Consider the following 18,417-nt stretch of genomic DNA (forward strand, 5'->3'; position numbering starts at 1 on the left):
ATTGCGAATGACCGCGTGTGACAGACAGTTTGAAGGTTTGACCCTGACTGACCCCGTACGAAGGAGTGACACCGTGAGAGTGTGCATGTGGGGAGAGTGTGTGTGACGTTGCCAGGGGCCCGGTGTGTGAGTGGCAGTGTGGGAGTGTGTGACGCTGCCTCGAGCGCTCGCGAGCGCGGCTGTGCATCACACGCGTGGCCCGGTGTGTGACAGTGCGAGGCGGCGAGGCGGCGTGCGGGAGGGGTCTCGGGGGCGTGCGGAGCGGCTGCGGCGCGTGGGGGGAGGCGCGGCGGCGGCGGCGCATGCGGATCTGGCCGAGCGGCGGGCCGGCGGGGCCGAACAGAGCCGGGCCCGGCCCGGCCCGGCGACGAACGCCCGCAGGGAGGGCGGTGCTGCGCGGCGAGCATCCGGGACCGCATCGGCGGCCGGCGCCCAGGTGAGCGGCGGTGCGGATGGCGGCCCCTCCCCAGCATCTCCCCCGCTGGCCCAGCATCCTCCCCCGCAAGCTGGCGGACCTGAGCCCCCGGGTCTGTGTAGCCGGATGGAGGCTTGCGACCCAACGAACCCCTCACCCCCACCTAGCTTAGCCTCTGAACCAGGCGTGGGTCACCCCAAGGCCTTGTCCTTCCCAGGCCCCCCTCCTCCGCACCGTGACCGGACCACAGGGGCAGAGAGGCGCGGCTTTGGAAGGGTTAAAGCCTCGGATCCCACTCTCAGCTCAGTTCCCCACCGGCCTTTGCTGGAACCGGCAGGACCCCTTTTCCTATGCACCCCTGAAAGGCCAGAGCTGCAAGCTGGGCCCCGGCAGAGAGCTCGCCAAGTGCTAAGCGCCTCCTCTGGCCCAAGTATCCTCCATTGAGGAAACAGTTGTTGACCACCCATTAATAGGGAAGGAAATCAAAGCACATTGAAACTGAGTTCCACACCGCCAGAATAAAGCATCGAGCCCATCTCCTTTTTGACTCTTGACCAGACCCTGGGACTTGCTAAGATATGAGACCAAAGAGGGAAAAGTCAGAGCTGGCTGGCTGTGTGGAGCACATGGAAGTGTGAGGCAGGCATCATGGCATTGCAGACACTACGAGAAGAAAAGAGTCAGGGCAGCTATGCACCCGCGTGTGCCAGATTCCATGGCTGTTGTGTGAGCGACTCAGTGCAACTCCAGACACACGCAGGAGTTTCACGGATGAAGACCAGACAGGGCAAGAGACTTGGCTGAGGTCACACAAGTAGTTGTAGGTAGCCATGTGGTTACTTACAGCTTTCTATGAAAGAAGGGGAAAAGAGCAGTGGTTTTAGGGTGCCCACCTAAAGGAATAGTCTCCACGACCGACCGTCAGCCACAATTCACCACCTGCTTAGCATCTTAAACTGAGTTTGGAGCTGTCTGAGTCTTTTGAAAAGAAGTGTATTATTCTATTTTTGCAGTCTCAGAAGTAGGACTGGGGTGTGTATGTGGGGGTTGTGTTGGTGACATACTTGAAGCCACCTTCCCCCTAAAATAGGTATTTGTGACGTACTCCAGGTTCTAGAGGTAGACAATCCACCAGCTATTGCTATGGGATGCTGCGTAACAAATCACCCCTCCCAGCTCGCTGTCTTAAAGCACCAAGCATTTGCTTAGCCGTAAAGTCAAGAGTTTAATACGGTTGTTCAGTTCCCCAGGCCTCAGCTGGCACACCAAGCTTTAGGGGTGTCATAGCGATGGGGGGGGGCATCACTAGCTGCTGTGGCTGGCTTTGGCTGGAGAGTTTGTGGTCCTGGACCCACTCTAGCATCATAACTAATCCAAGCAATCTCCTTTATTAAGGCTCAGGACTGGCCAGCCTTTTCTTCCCACTCAACTCTGCTGGTCAAACCAAGTCACATGTTAGAAGCCAGGGTCAAAGAGAAAGACATATCCCTAGGCACCCAAAGACCTTTCTTCGCCAGGACGTTGGAGAACAAAAGGGTTCCACAGCAAAGGATGATGCCTACAGGGGTGGATATTTAAGGACATTAATAAGCCCCATTTGAGTCCCCAGCTGAATTCGCTGGACAACTCATGCAACTGAGCGAATGCCTTCGTGCCTCAGTGTTCACCTCTGTAAAAGGGGCCAACAATAACCAGTCCCTAAGGAATTAAACACATGAATGCATATCAAATCCTGAGCAAGGCGAGGGCTCAGAATGCTCACTCTGGTGAGCACCGCGGCATTGCAGAGCTCTGGGAGGCTCTGTGTTAGCGCTCACCAGAGAACACAGAGCCGTTTGCTGAGCCGTAGCAGGCGCTGACTGGGTTCATGACAGCGGCTCTCTGCAGTGGCCAGGCTGAGGTTATTTCAGTGGTTTAATTCTTAAAAAAGATTTATTCATCATTTAGTAACAGTAACTAATGATCTATGATTTATTTTATTTATGTTATGTGTGTTTGCTTGCTTGAGTTGTTTTTTTTTTTTTTTTTGATTTATTTATTGTTACATCTAAGTACACTGTAGCTGTCTTTCGACACCCCAGAAGAGGGCATCAGATCTCGTTACAGATGGTCGTGAGCTACCATGTGGTTGCTGGGATTTGAACTCAGGACCTCTGGAAGGGCAGTCGGTGCTCTTAACCGCTGAGCCATCTCTCCAGCCCTTGAGTTTAGTGCTTGAGTTTAGTGAAGTGAGCATGTGCAGGAGCTCACTGAAGTTACAGTTTTGGGCCACCATGTGAGTGCTGGGACCTGAACTTAGGTCATCTGCAAAAGCAATAAGTGTTCTTAACTACTAAACCATCTCTCTCTCTCTCTCTCTCTTCTGTTTCTCTATCTATCTATCTATCTATCTATCTATCTATATTTTTTTTTAAAGAAAACTCAGGAGGCAGAGGCAGGCAGATCTCTGTGAGTTCGAGGCCAGCCTGATCTACACAGTGAGTTCCAGGACAGCCAGGGTTACACAGAGAAACTGTGGCAGGTGGTGAGACAGAAAAAAGAAACAGGGTCTCCTGTAGCCTAGGTGGGTCTTCAGCTTGCTGTGTAGCTGAGACTTGTACTCATCCTCATCCCCCTGCCTCAACCTCCCAAGTGCTGAGCTGGGATTAGCGCATCATCCACCAGGCCCAGCTTAGTGTGTGTGTGTGTGTGTGCTTGCGTGTCCATGAAAGTTTGTGTGCAAACGCACACACACAAGTCAGACGTCTACATCTGGGAGTCCTCCTCTCTCACTCCCCAGATTATTTATTTTTAAAGACAGGGTCTCACATAGAACCCGGCCTCACTGCTGGCCAGTGAGCTCCTAGGACCCACGTGGCTCCGCCCTGGTCATTACTAGCTAGCTTTACAGATAGATGTACACCTCTGTGCCCTACTTTTTACATGGGTGCCAAGGATCTGAACTCAGGGTCTCATATTTGTGCTGTAGGCATTTGACTGTCAGTCCCAGATGGTGATGATGATGATGATGATAATGATGATGATAATTGAGACTAGGTCTCAGTATATGGTCCTAGTTGGCTGGCCTCCAACTCACAAAAGATTTGCCTGCCTCTGCTTTCTAAGTGGCTGGGATTAAAGGGTGTGTGCCACCATGCCTGGTCTGTATCATCATCATCATCATCATCATCATCATCATCATCATCATCATCATCTATTGTGTGTGTCTAGGTGCACATGTGTATAGATGCCTATAGAGATCACTCTTGGGTGTCATTCTTCAGGTGATGGACACACTGCTTTTGAGACATGCCCTTGTCTTGGCTGGAAGCTCACAGATTAGGCGGCCTGGCTAGTGAGCCCCCGGGGATCGGCCTGTTTCCACTTCTCTAGTGCTGGGATTACAAGCGCGCACTACTCCATCGCTGGCTTTTCATGTGGATTCTGGGGGTTGAATTCAGGTCCTTATACTTCCGAGTAAAGCCTATTACCCACACAGCTGTACCCCCAGCCCCTATTCTTTGATTTTTTTTTGAGACAAAAATTTAGCTAAAAGTAGCCTAGGCTAGCCTGAAATTCGCGATCTTCCTGCCTCAGCCTTCCAACTATGGGATCACAGGCTTTGCCTCATCACCATTGGCTCTCTTAGTCAGATTGAAGCCGGGGAACAGCACTCACTGTGAGAATTGGGTCCTCAGAACTCAGGCCGGTTTCCTGCTCTAATCTTCCTCTCCTCGTTTCCAGGCCCTGCCTTCCCCGATGGCTCAAGTACCGGGGGAAGTGGACAACATGGAGGGCCCAGCAGCCTCCAACAACAACAACCCTTCATCCCGCTGGGAAAGCCCAGATCGGGGCTGGGATCGGGAGCCTCCGGCAGCCGCCAACGCCGCTGCCGCTTCGCTCTTTGAGTGCTCTCGGATCAAGGCCTTAGCAGGTATCAGAAAAAGAGGCCCGGGAGGGCGGAGGGACATGGGCCGCGAGAGGCCACCTCGCTTGATGGCTGGGAGTCGGGGGCGTTGCTCCCAGCACTGGAGTTCCTTGACTAGATCTACCAGTGAACTTCCCACTGAGATGAGACTGTTCCGCATCTGTGGTGTCTAATGGGGCCGCGGCTTGTCTGCGTGGCCAGTGAACACTCCGAGTGTGGCCAGTGCGCCAGGCTTGAAATTCTACTTAGTTCTCACTGATCTGAATTAAAATACTGAGATGGGAGTCGGGACTGCTGGGCGAGGACCGGTGCACGACTTTCAAAACGCACAATTTCAGAACTTTGGTTGTTGTGTTTCAGTTTGGTCGGTTTGTGTTTTCAAGACAGGGTCTCTTTGTGTAGCCCTGGGTGTGTTGGGACTCTGTAGTTCAGGCTGGCCTTGACCTCAAAGAGATCCATCTGCCTCTGCCTCCCATGGGCTGGGATTAAAGGCCACCGCCGCCTGGCCTTGATTTTTTTTTTTTTTAAAGACAAAACTCTCTCTATGTAGCTCTGACTGTCCTGGAGCTTACTGTAAGCTCCAGACCAAGATTGTCATCTGACTCGGAGAGCTGCCTGCCTCTGCTCCCGATTAAATGCCTGCAAAGACCCGTGGCAGGCACCCCGTTCCAGCCCTCACTTTCTCTTCTTCTTTTTTCTTTTTAAAGATTTATTTATTTACTAATATGTAAGTACACTGCAGCTGTCTTCAGACACCACAAGAGGGCGCCAGAGCTCATTACGGATGGTTGAGAACCACCATGTGGTTGCTGGGATTTGAACTCAGGACCTCTGGAAGCGCAGCCAGTGCTCCTAACGGCTAAGCCATCTCTCCAGCCCTCGTTTTCTGTTCTCGAGGAAAGGGCTTATGGTGCAGTCCAGATTTTTGTCTTGGCTGTTCAAGCTGTGGAACTTGCCCTGAAGTGTCAAATGGTTGGATTTTAGGACTTTAAAAAAAATATTGTTTCCATTTAAAAAATAATGTATTATCTGTAATTCTGTGCAGGTGTGTGTCCAGTGCCTGTAGGTCTGTGTGTAAGTGCAGGGCCCTCGGCGGCCAGAGGCCTTGAATCCTTTGGAGCAGAGTCACAGGTGTTTGTGAGCCCCCCCCCCCCCGTGGGTGCTGGGAACTGAACCTCGGTCCTCTGGTTGAGGAGCTGTGTGCTCTCAGCTCGTGAGCCATCTCTCCAGACTCCTTGTTTATACCTTAATTAATTAATTAATCAATTAATTAATGTGTCTGTCTGCACATGGGATAGCATTCAATCCATCATGTGGATTCCAAAAATTAAATCAGGTTGCTTGAGTTGGTGGCAGGCCTCTTTAGCACTAAGCCATCTTGCTGGCCCAAGACTTTGGGGTGTTTGTGTGCGTGTTGCTAGTGCTCTTCCGCGAGGAAGGTGTGAACAATGTCTGTCCCTCCTCCCCAAGGTCTCAATAACAAGCCACCACAGTTCAATGCCGGGCACCCGTGAATGTGCTTATGCACAGAGCATAGATGACGGGGACTCACAGCAGTGCGGTGCTCCCCTCCCGAGGCCCGTACCCTGTGGGGATGATAGCTTTCCTATAGATGAAGTCCCTGCCTCAGTCTTCCCTGGACTATAGACGCTGGCCCCTCTAGCAGCAATGCACCATTAGAGCAGAGTCGCGTTCGTTTTGTGGTATGAAGCATCTGGATAATCAGGTAGGAGGTCCCAGATGCTCCCTGCCCCTCCCGTGAGGGACATTCACAGTCAACAAATTCAGGTGTGTTGACCTTTTCAAGTCTGTCAACTCCCAAGAGTGGTGGTGGTTCTGCTGTCAGGAGAGTCTTCTACAACACTGTGTATCTTAATTTTAAATATAAAAAAGTTTATGTGTGCTAGGTGGTAGGTAGGTGGCTCACGCCTTTAATTCTGGCACTCACAGACAGGGGCAGGCGGAAGCCAGCCTGGTCTATAGAGAGAGTTCAAGGATTGCCAGGGCTACACAGGGAAACCCTGTCTCAAATAAACAAAAACAAAACAACAACCCCCCCAATCAAAACAAGTCTATTGGTGCACGTTTTGCATGCAGGTATGTTTGTGTGCAATATGTATGCAGTACCCCCAGAGACCAGAAGAGGGCGCTTGGCTGTCCTCCTCTATGACCCCGATTTTTCTTAGCTAGACTTGCAGCCAAAAATTCTATTCATCCTGCCGTTTCTGGTCATCTCAGAGCTGGGGTCACAGGCCCGGATGGGATGCCTGGCTCATCATACTTGAACGTGCTGGCATTCACACTTCAGGTCCTGATACTGTCTAAGTAAATGTCTTTACTCACGGAGCTATCCCACTGGCTCTGTCTCCTTTCCTCTCTTTCTTTCTTATTTTAAAAATTATTATTTTTATTATTTTTTTATTTTTTATTTTTGGTTTTTCAAGACAGGGTTTCTCTGTGTAGCCCTGGCTGTCCTGGAACTCACTCTGAAGACCAGGCTGGCCTCGAACTCAGAAATCCGCCTGCCTCTGCCTCCCAAGTGCTGGGATTACAGGCGTGCGCCATCACTTCCTGGCTTATTATTATTATTATTATTATTATTACTGAGACAAGCTGTCATTTATATCCCACATCAGCCTCCTGAGTACTGGGATTGCAGACGTGTGTCACCACACGCCTAATACAGTGTCTCCCTTTGTGGCTTAGGCTGGTCTTGAACTCGCAGTGTTTCCGCTCAGCCTCCTGACTGCCAGGATGACAGACATTTACCCCTGTGCCTGGCGCCCTGCACTCCCTTATACCGTTGGCTTATCGCTCCGTCTGAAGCGTGTGGGTTTCAGTCACGTGCCCTATGCTCACAGCCCTGTTCCTTGCCGCCTAATAGTCCACAGCGCAGACTTACTGCAGCCTAGCTGCTCACCTGTTGCTGTGCTCTTGAGTTGCTTCAGGCTGGGACCGTTGTGAAAGGCGATTCTGTCAACTTCTAGCGCAGTTTTTGGGTGGGGCACACACATGTCTGGGTGGCCAATATCCACTGCTGGTGATGAATGTCTTGCATCATCGAGTGTATGCATTATGTACTTTTGTGGCTCTGTGGCCGAAACACCAAATGCAGACGACTTAAGGGCGCACAGTCTTTCCAAAGTTTTAGTTCATAGCGGTAGGGAAGCTGTGGTGAAGTTTGTGGCAGCGGCGCATGAGGCAGGGGGCTCTTTACATCCTGATAGATCAGAAACAGATGAAGTAAATAGGACCTAGTTAACCTTCCATTTCCACAAAACGACGTGTTTATACTAGCCTGATCCTGTAGCCTTCAAAAGAGGATCGTTAAAAACAACAAGGAAACAAACAAAAACAGAACAATAAACCAAAACCAAACCGAGAGAGAGAGAGAGAGAGAGAGAGAGAGAGAGAGAGAGAAGAGAGAGAGAAAGAGAAGAGCTGGGCCAGTGGTGGTGCACACCTTTAATCCCAGCACTTTCGAGGCAGAGGCAGGCTGATTTCCGAGTTCGAGGCCAGCCTGGTCTACAGAGTGAGTTCCAGGACAGCCGGGACTATACAAAGAAACCCTGTCTCAACAAACAAACAAAAAAATGAAGGAAAAAAAGTCCACTAACTGGAAGCACGTGTTAAAAAACTAGGAGACGTTTCAGACTCGGGCTATAGCAGTGTATACCCAATTTAGTGGAAATGGCCCATTTTCTTTGTTTTCTTTTTAAATCGTTTTTCATTCCCATCAGGACTGGGTCTACACCACAGCGCTCTCGGAACCTGGATAGTAGAGGCAGGAGGATGAGAAGATCAAGGTCATGTTTGACTACATAGTGTGAGGGCAGCCTGACCCATGTGAGACCCTGTCTGTACAGAACCTTGGTCCACACGTGGGGGCCAGAGGTTGACATTACATGTCTTCCCAACTTGCTCTTGGGCTCAGATTTTTGGGACAGAGTCTCTCAATGAACCTGGAGCTTGTCAGTTCGGCTAGACTGGCTGGCTGGCGGGGAAGTCCTGTAGACCAGGCTGGCCTTGAACTCAGAGATTCCCTTGCCTCTGCCTCCTGAGTAAGGCCTAACTTTTAAACATAGGTTCTGATGCATCAAATTCAGGTCTTTGTGCATATGTGCATGTGTGCATGTGTACATGTGTGTGGGGGCAAATGTGTGACTGACCCTCCCGCTCAAACCCTTTAACATAGATTTCAAGCCTGGAGATATAAGGACCGAGAGATGCTAGGGGAAGAGTAGGCTATAACCAAGCACGGGTACGGGCTCACAAAGACGACTGGTAATGTCTTACTCATGGAATCTTTGAATGAGGTCTGATAGTCCAGGCCTGGAATTCCATCCATTGGGAAACAGAAGCAGGAGGATCAGGAATTCAAGGTCATCCTTGGCTCCATAGCAAGTTTAGGGCAGTCCTGAGCTATAGGAGACGCCGTGTTACAAAAGGGCTGGAGAGATGGCTCAGCTGTTTAGTGTGGTTTTGTAGAGGACTCATGATCATTTCCCATCACTGGCGCCCTCTTCTGGTTTCTGCAGGCATTAGGCACCCATGCAGTGGACTTACACTCAATGCAGGTAAAACAGTCACACGCATAAAAAGAAATAGGTATAAAAAAAGAAGAGGAAAGCCAGGGTGGTGGCTCACGCCTTTAGGCCCAGCACTTGGGAGGTGGAAGCAGGTAGATCTATAAGTTTGGGACCAGCCTGGTCTACAAAGAGAGTTCCAAGCCGGGCAGTGGTGGCATATGCCTGTAATCCCAGCACCTGGGAGGCAGAGGCAAGTGGATTTCTGAGTTCGAGGCCAACCTGGTCTACAGAGTGAGTTCCAGGACAGCCAGGACTACACAGAGAAACCCTCTCTGGGGTAAAAAGAGTCAGAGAGAGAGAGAGATCCAGAATCTCAAAAACAAAACAAAACAAAGCAAAAGGAAAACAAAACAAGCTGGATGTGGTGGTAAGTACCGCTCATCACACCAACAGGGAGGCAGAGGCAGGTGGATTTCTGTGAGTTCAGTACCATCCAGGGCTACATAGTAAAACCCTCTTTCAAACAAACAAACGAACAAACATACAAACACAAAACCAAACAACAGCAACAAAGTGAGAAGAAAAGTAAATCTTTGATCAGGCCTGCAGTAATAGCACTTGGGAAGTTAAGGTAGGAGCGCAGGAAGTTCAAACCTTGTCTGGGTGGCAAAATTAGTTCAAAGTCAATCTGCACAACTTATTGTGACTGTTTCAAAATAAAAAGTCAAAAGAAGGCTGGGGTATGGCTCAGTAGAGCCCCTGCCTAGAATCCCCCCAATGAGGGGCTGGGGGTGTGGCTCAGTGGTAGAGCCCCTGCCTAGAATCCCCCAGTGAGGGGCTGAGGGCGTGGCTCAGTGGTAGAGCCCCTGCCTAGAATCCCCCAGGGAGGGGCTGGGGGCGTGGCTCAGTGGTAGAGCCCCTGCCTAGAATTCCTCCAGTGAGGGGGCTGGGGGCGTGGCTCAGTGGTAGAGCATTTGACAAGCAAGTTGAAGCCTTAAATTCAATGTCCAGTACTATTAAAAGAAGAAGAAAGTGTGTTTTAGGATAAAAGGTGATCATTGGCAGGTTTCATATGGTGGAAAAAGGAAATAGATTGCAAATACATTTTATTTTTCTGAACTAACAGGAAGCTTTACATTGCGGCTGATATTATCTGGGGATATATGTGCTAAGCTACTGTAACAAACAGAGCCAAGTGCACATGGTGCAAAGTGCTCTGAAGTTTGTTCTTCCTTTCTGGGTCGTCTTGAAGAGAGCAGCCCAGGCCAGGAAGACTCCAAGGGACACTCAGTGAGTTCCTTTCTGTCCTGTGCTCTGTGGCCTGTGGCTTTCTAGCTTGCAGGAGTTGAGGAAGGAATAGGAAAGCCAAGATACAATTTCCTTTTTTTTTTTTTTTTTTTTAGGCTTTCAGTTATGAAATATAGACTCACTGGCACTTAAAACGATGGTACAAACAGGAAGTGATCAATCGCTGTATTTATAGCGAGCACAGGGCACTTGGGAAGCAGGGCAAGAGGGACTCCCTCGAATTGAGGAGTGTCTCAGTCGCAGAGTGAGACCTTGTCTCAGAAAACCAAACATGGGGCTGGAGAGGTGGCTCCGCGGTTAAGAACACTGACTGCTCTTCCAAAGGTCCTGAGTTCAAATCCCAGCAACCACATGGTGGCTCACAACCACCTGTAAAGAGATCTGACATCCTCTTCTGGTGTGTCTGAAGACAGCTACAGTGTACTTACATATCATAAATAAATAAATCTTAAAAAAAAAAAAAAACAAAACACGAGGTTGGAGAGGTGGTTCAGCGGTTAAGAGCCTTGGTTGCTCTTTCCAAAGGCCTGGGTTTGATTCCCAACATCCATATGACAGCTCACAACTGTCTATGACTGCAGTCCCATGGGACCTACTCCCTCTTTTGATCTCTGAAGGCACCGAATATGCACATGGTACACACACATACATGTAGCTAAAGTACTTGTATGCATAAGATTGAAAAACAATTTTAAAAATTAAACATGCAGATCGTCAGCATAGTTACTGTGTTACTCAGGAACTCCACGCCTAATGGTGTCATGTTCTCACCGTATTCGATGCTTCTCTTTCTTCATGTCCATGATCCAGGATAGTAAGTGGGAAATTCCAGAAATAATAATTACATCATAGTATACATTTTATTAGATCACATTATTTTCCTGTCCCACTTAACTCATTTATATTGTTTTGTTTGTTGCTTGTTTTGAGATAGTCTCTCTCCATATCCCTGACTGTCCAGGAACTCGTTGTGTGGACCAGGCTGGTCTCTAACTCATAGACATCCACCTGCCTCCAAGAGCTGGGATTAAAGGCCACCGTTTTTCAGTTGGTAGGGCGATCCTGAGACTATCTTTCTCAGCCAAGTCTGGCCTTGAACTTCTAACCCTTTCCCTCTGCATCCCATGAGGTCCAGGTCCAGGCCATCGTACCAGCCTGCAAATTCAAGTTTTAAGGCCTTTTAGTTTTAAGCTAGGCATAGGGGTCCATGCTTGTGACTGGTCTGGAAAGACTGAGGCAGGAGGATGGTGAGTTCAAGGCCCACCCATGCTATATAGTAAGAACCTATGTCAATAAGGAACAAATGAGTGAGTGTAAGATAACTGAAGTCTGGCTCATATTATAAGATGCTACATGATGAGAAAGAAAAACACCTAGGCTTAGCGTTCCTGCTTGTCCTTCCTGGATTTGAGAGGCACGAGGAGTGAGAATTTAAGGCCAGCCTCAAAGCAAGTTCAAAGCCAGCCTGGAGCACATGTGCCAAAATGTTTAACAATGATGACAAACAAACAAACAAACAAACAAAGAAACAAAATAAGGCCAAAGAGATGGCTCAGTAGTTTGGTGTGTGGTGTAAACCTGAGTTCAATCTCTGGGATTCAGATCCCACTTTGTGGAGGAAAAACTCTGACTCCCACAGATTGTCTATGAGTTCTACACAGGCAGGGCGTGGCACACAGGTCCCAGCACTCATGGTCACCTCTCCCCCCCCCCTCCAAAAAAAAGGAAGAAAGAAGGAATGGAGGGAAGGGGCAAGGAGAGGGGTGGAGAAATGTTTCGTGGATAATGGTACTTGCGACAAAAGCCACGTGACCTGATTTTGATCCCCAGACACACAGTGTAAGGGGCTTGTCCTCTGATCCATAGCTCTGTTCAATAAGGAATATGTTTAAAAATATTTAAAATAAGGAGGGAGAGAGTTAGCTAGGCTCTTAAAGGTTCTGCTGTGAGCAAGTGAGGCAGAAAGTGGACTTTCTCCCCCTGCCCATCCAGGGACGCTGGAGCTGTGTCTGGATATTGGTGACGAGGTGGCTTTGAACATTCCTGTCCTCAGAGGCCTCATGGGCCCTGCCTCCTCCTCCACTTCCTACAGCAGTCAGCTGCCACTGTATTGTTTCTTTGTATTGACTAGACAAAAGCTGTAGCCAGAGCTAAGTCTCCAACCGCTGCTGTCTTATTTTTAACCCCAAATAACTCCCCAATGCATCTCCGCTCCTGGCTTTCACAGTTTCCGTCTTGCGAGCCTCTGTCCTTCTTGCCCTCTTGGACGGACCCTGTGTACAGGGCCAATGAGAGCCCTAGAGTGCAGTTCTCTTCTTGACCCTCCTCATCCTTAACCCCAGCCCGGCTACACAGTGTCCACATGTATTCGGGCTTCACTTACTAGTGAGACTTCTGTGCCACTGCGAGACCAGCAGAGCTGTTACTCAAATATTGCAAAGATGAATGAATGACCTCAGTTAGGACAGCAGGCTAGGAAGGTTTCCTGTGGGAATGGTATCTTAGGAAAACTGGCAAGAACAGGTATGTGTCACTAAGCACGTAGCATCAGATAGTGGGAGGCATCCGGGCAGGAGGAGGTACCTGGGCCAGCAGAAGAGCAGAGGGTGGTGGTGGGGGACGCTAGAGGCAGACGCGGGACCCCTGGCAAGGCTGGGCTCAGTCTTTATTTCTTCCAGACGAGCGAGAGGCGGTGCAGAAGAAAACCTTCACCAAGTGGGTGAATTCGCACCTCGCCCGCGTGGGCTGCCACATTGGAGACCTGTATGCAGACCTTCGAGACGGGTTCGTGCTCACCCGGCTCCTGGAAGTGCTGTCGGGGGAGCAGCTGGTGAGAGGGTCTCGATGGCTGGGGGGATAAGGGCTAATCAGGGTCCTGGCTGAGGGAGAGGGAGAGCCCCCTACCTGTGTGTGAGAGGTCCTCTTACTCAGTGTTGTTGGGGCGGAGTCTAGTTGAAGAGGAAGGCTCTTACAGAGTGGATAGAGCCCCGTTGGAGAGGCGGGGCTTTTTGGAAGAGGTGGGGTTCATGCAGGGGCGGGGTGAAGGGTGTGTCTGTTGGAGGGGCGGGGCTCTAGAGGGAGAAGATGCTCTGTGGGAGGGCCAAGGAGGGGTGGAGCTGGCAGTGTAGGGAAGAGCATAGAAGGGTTAGGTTAGGGGGGGTGGCAAGGGGCGTGTCTGTAAAGCAGGAAGAACTTGGATGCGGGGAGTCGGTTGATGGAGTGATGCAGTGAACTCCAGCTGTGGGGGAGTCTAGGTCGGTAGGGTTAGGTCATGGGTGTCTCGGAGCAAAGGTAGTATTGTACAAGATTGTCTTGTTTGGGTTGCGGCCATGTTTGTGGGTCTGATGGACCACATCTCAAACAGTGTGATTATGATGGGGCAGCGAGCCATTGAAGGACAAGAACTCAGAACTCCCGGAGTCGTGAGGGGCACAGCTACTCAGGAACAAAGCCCAGTGTCAGGAACCGAGCTATCCGCAAGAAAGAAGAAGGGTACCATAGTTAGGCCCAAAGGGAGGGGCGGGGCTTCACGATGATGGGCGTGGCCAAGTAAAGAGCTTGAGTAAACAGCGAAGAGAACGTCCTGGAAAGAACAAGTAGAGAAAATAAGTAAGGGCTCGTGGAGGGAGGGGAAATGTGAGACCATATTTTATCCTGCAGCTCGGGCTAAGCTTGGCACTCACTCTGTAGCCCAGGTTGGTCCTGAACCCGCGGAGATGATAGAATTGGGTCCTGAGTCTTGGCTGAGATTGAACGGGTGTGGCCTTGGCCGTGAGAGAGGCAGAGCCGAGGGCTCCTCGCTCTTGGCCAGGTCCCATCACTCAATGCCCCTGCTGCCCTAGCCGAGGCCCACTCGCGGCCGCATGCGGATCCACTCGCTGGAGAACGTGGACAAGGCTCTGCAGTTCCTGAAGGAGCAGCGTGTGCACCTGGAGAACGTGGGGTCACATGACATCGTGGACGGGAACCACCGACTGACGCTGGGGCTGGTCTGGACCATCATCCTGCGCTTCCAGGTGACCCCCGATGACCCCTGCACAGCCCGCTGCCCACTGGGGGGGGCATTAGGAGGGCGCCCCTCCCCCACTTACTCCTTCCTCCCCCAGATTTTCCTCCCATGTTCCAGGAACCCTGTAAGCAGGTGGTGGGGTTGTTAAAATATAATTGTGATCTCTCTCACTGGTGTAACCATATCTACACTGTTTACACTTCCGCACTATTCTAAACGCTGATATTTAATACACACAGAACCCTTAAATTACGTAGAATTAGTTTTCTCACTTTACCAAAGAGGAAACGGGTGGATTTTAAAGATCACATTTTATGTGTGTGGCGGGGGTGGGGATGGAGATGGGGGGTGCGTGTATGCCAGAGCACTCATGCGGATGTCAAAGGACAACTTCCACGGTTCAGTTCTGTCCTCCAACTTTATCCTTTGGGGGAGTGAACTCTTGGGGTGCTCGGGCTTAACAGCAGGTGCCTCTACCTGACACACCATCTTAGCACCATCTTTTGTTGTTGCTGTTGTTATTGTTGTTTGAGACAGGGTTTCCCTGAGAAGTCTGTAGATCAGGCTGGAACTCACTCTGTAGACCAGGCTGGCCTCGAACCCAGAGATACGCCGGCCTCTGCCTCCTGAGTGCCAGCAGCGCCCAGCTTTTTCGTTGTTATTGTTTTGAGTTGACGGGACCACGGGATTGCCTCAGACTCTGTGATCCCCAGGAGCTGGGGTCCAGGCGTTCGCTTTCCCCACACGGAGCAGCCTGACGGACTCGGTTTTCTGAGTTACACGGAGCTGGGCGCTGGAGCGGGCAATCTCGCTCCGCTACAGAACCGAACAGACAAACTTCGGCTCTTACGGGGCTCGCAGGGTGATGAGGGAGACTGACGATAAACAAATGCACAGATACAGCAGGGTGTAGGAGAAAGGACCGTTTACAGGCAGAGGAAAGATGACCTGCTTATATACAGGTCCTGGGTCGGGGAGCCCCGGGGCTGAAGAGGAGAACTTTGTTTTTAAGGCTTTAGGGGACAAAGGAAGATCCGCTTAAAGCAGTTATGGGATATAAAGTATCACATTAGCTTCGCTGAGATTTTGGTCAGAAAGCGGCTGGGATGCTGAAGGTCGAATTGCGTACAAGAATGGGGTGTGTGCCGGCAACAGGGCTCAGGAGTGAAGCACCTGCCTGGTGTGCGTGAGTTCAAGCCCAGGAGAAGGGGACAGAAGATGCAAAGATAATGAGGTGGGCGTGGCTTCGCATGCTGGAGGTTCCGACAAGCACTGAGGCTAGGGACCAGGGGCAAGCAAGGGAGGAGAGGAGGTGACCTCAGAGGAATTATTAGCGACACTGGGAGGCCTGAGCTCAGCAATTTCGAGTTGATTTTGTCTGGTATGGAGACAAACTACAGGTTTTTATGGAGGCAAACTACAGGTTTTTTCTTTTCCCTTTTCTTTCTTTTTCTTTTCCTTCTTTTTCTATTTTCTTTCTTTTCTTTTTCCTCTCTCTCTCTCTCTCTCTCTCTCTCTCTCTCTCTCTCTTCGAGACAGGGTCACTCCTAGCTTAAGCTGTCTTTCAACTCCTCAGATAGCTGAGGGTGACCTCGAACTCCTGATCCCCCTTGCCCCCTTCTCCCAGGCACTGAGATAGCAGGTGTTTGCCAGCACTCCCAGTTTACAGATTTTCCTACCTCCATTAATTAATTAATTAATTAAATTCACTTTACCTCTGCTTACAGCCCTCCCTTTCTCCCTCCTCTCCTCCCAGAGATTGTTTTGATGGGAATACAGTCAGTGGCAGGACACTTATCCAGTGTGTACTGGGACAGGGGCTGGAGAGATGGCTCAGCGGTTAAGAGCACTGACTGCTCTTCCAGAGGTCCTGAGTTCAATTCCCAGCAACCACGTAGTAGCATCTATCCTAGGCTCTAAGCCATTAGAAGGCTTATTGCAGGGTATGAAGACAGGAGGCCCCCTAGGGCTTACCAACCACATAGTTTAATCCAAATTAATGGATTTCGGGTTTAGTGAGAGACCCTGTCTCAAAAAAGAAGTTAGAACGTGATAGAGAAAAACTCCTGATAGAGACATACAATGCAGTCACACAAAGGTGCAGATACATGTGAACACTTGAAGATACACACATATACATGCATACATACACACTTGCATATATAAATACACACATACATATATACATACTTACATACATACATGCATATATACACACATACATACATGCATATATGTGCACACACATACATGCATGAATGCATACATACATACATATATACATACATACACAAACCATTTTCTAGGCACTCCTCCCTTGGAGTCCCTTCCATTCTCTGGAGGTAGAGCCCCTGCCTAGAATCCCCCAGGGAGGGGCTGGGGGCGTGGCTCGGTGGTAGAGCCCCTGCCTAGAATCCCCCAGTGAGGGGCTGGGGGCGTGGCTCAGTGGTAGAGCCCCTGCCTAGAATCCCACAGTGAGGGGCTGTGGGTGTGGCTCAGTGGTAGAGCCCCTGCCTAGAATCCCACAGTGAGGGGCTGTGGGTGTGGCTCAGTGGTAGAGCCCCTGCCTAGAATCCTCCAGTGAGAGGCTGGGGGCGTGGCTCAGTGGTAGAGCCCCTGCCTAGAATCCCACAGTGAGGGGCTGTGGGTGTGGCTCAGTGGTAGAGCCCCTGCCTAGAATCCTCCAGTGAGAGGCTGGGGGCGTGGCTCAGTGGTAGAGCCTCTGCCTAGAATCCCCCAGTGAGGGGCTGGGGGCGTGGCTCAGTGGTAGAGCCCTGCCTAGAATCCCCCAGGGAGGGGCTGTGGGTGTGGCTCAGTGGTAGAGCCCCTGCCTAGAATCCTCCAGTGAGAGGCTGGGGGCGTGGCTCAGTGGTAGAGCCTCTGCCTAGAATCCCCCAGGGAGGGGCTCAGTGGTAGAATGCTTATTTAGCATATGGAGGCATGTGCTATGCCCTAGGAATTCCCATTGTCCCTTCTTGTACCACCACATGGAGAGCTGACTGTGCAGGGAGATTAACATGAAGACCACCACACTGGCCGAGGCAGAAGATGATAGTGGTTTGAATCAAAGAAGTTACCTATAAGTTATTAGCGGGCTTCAGGAAAATAAGACCTCAACTGACCTCTTCCCCTGTCAGCTTGTGACTGCACAGTAGGAGACAACCAATCACAGTCCTGAATCCTGCGAGCTTCCCCTTGTACCGGCCACCTTCGCCAGCAGGAGGGGAAGTGCTTGACCTCGGTTTGTCTCTTCACAGATTCAAGTCATCAAGATTGAGACAGAGGACAACAGGGAGACCCGTTCAGCCAAGGATGCTCTGCTCTTGTGGTGCCAGATGAAAACCGCTGGGTGAGCGCCCCCTCCTGGCAGGCAGGTGGGCCTGCAACCTCGGGCTTCCTCCCCCAACAACAGCCTAAGGAGGAACACATGCCCTTTGTCAAATGTTTGTCCCAAGCTGGTAAATGAAATAGGTCTCTAACCTTGGCGAACAAACCTTTCTAAGAATTTCAAAAGCCACGTTCAAAGGCGAAGCTAGCAGAGGCCTTAGGAGGCAGTGTGGAGGAGCTGGTGGAGTTCCTCAGTTCCTAGAGGGCTGGCCTTAGCGCACAGGATTCCAGGTTTAATCCCAGTGCTGCCAGAACACTACAAAATCCCCCAAACAGCATTGATGGCTGTCCCCAGCCTGTTCCTGTCCCTCTGTTCCCCCAATCCCGCCACTCAGGATATTTGACAAGCACCTATGTGTAACCCCTCCCCCAAGTCCAAGCCCTGGCCAGCTTGCCCTCCCCCCTCCCGACCTCCCTCCCCCAGTAGTCACCATCCATCTAGGACCCGGTAGTCTGGGCAGTGAGATTCAAGGTTCTCCTTCGTGGTTGAGAGGGTGGGGTGGGTACAGGCTGTAGTGCGTTCTCCTTAGATGCCTAGCATTGTGGGGGAAGGGCATAGCAATCCTCCAGTGCCCCATGGAGAACAGGGGTGGGGGAGCAGGAAGAACAGATGGGAGGGGTGGGCTTTGTATGGCTTACCCTTCCTGGACTGTCTTGTGAAGCCATCTGTTTCTCCTGTCTGGCTTTACCTCAGTCAGCTTTGGACCTCTCTCGTCGTCCTCTGCTTCCTTTCTCTTTCTCTCTACTCTCCTGCCTTCCTGTCTCTTCTCCATTTTCTCCACACCTCTCTGTCTCTGCCTCCTTCTTCCTCTCTCTTTCCCCATCACCTCCTATTTTATCCTCATTCGCTTTCTTTCTTCAG

General features: G+C 50.7%; 1 protein-coding gene across 2 annotated transcripts in view; it reads left to right on the forward strand.

Moving 5' to 3' along the window:
* The first annotated feature begins 4,153 nt into the window (after nucleotides 1-4,153).
* Nucleotides 4,154-18,417, forward strand: part of Sptbn4 (spectrin beta, non-erythrocytic 4) — an 88,734-nt gene continuing 74,470 nt past the window's right edge. For both annotated transcript variants that reach the window (XM_052168271.1, XM_052168281.1), the window contains exons 1-4: nucleotides 4,154-4,328; nucleotides 12,838-12,989; nucleotides 14,002-14,175; nucleotides 17,426-17,517. In XM_052168271.1, the coding sequence (XP_052024231.1) occupies nucleotides 4,154-4,328; nucleotides 12,838-12,989; nucleotides 14,002-14,175; nucleotides 17,426-17,517 (593 nt within the window). The remainder of the gene's footprint in view (nucleotides 4,329-12,837; nucleotides 12,990-14,001; nucleotides 14,176-17,425; nucleotides 17,518-18,417) is intronic.

The sequence above is a fragment of the Apodemus sylvaticus genome, chromosome 1, assembly GCF_947179515.1.
Source record: "Apodemus sylvaticus chromosome 1, mApoSyl1.1, whole genome shotgun sequence".
NCBI classification, from domain to species: domain Eukaryota; kingdom Metazoa; phylum Chordata; class Mammalia; order Rodentia; family Muridae; genus Apodemus; species Apodemus sylvaticus.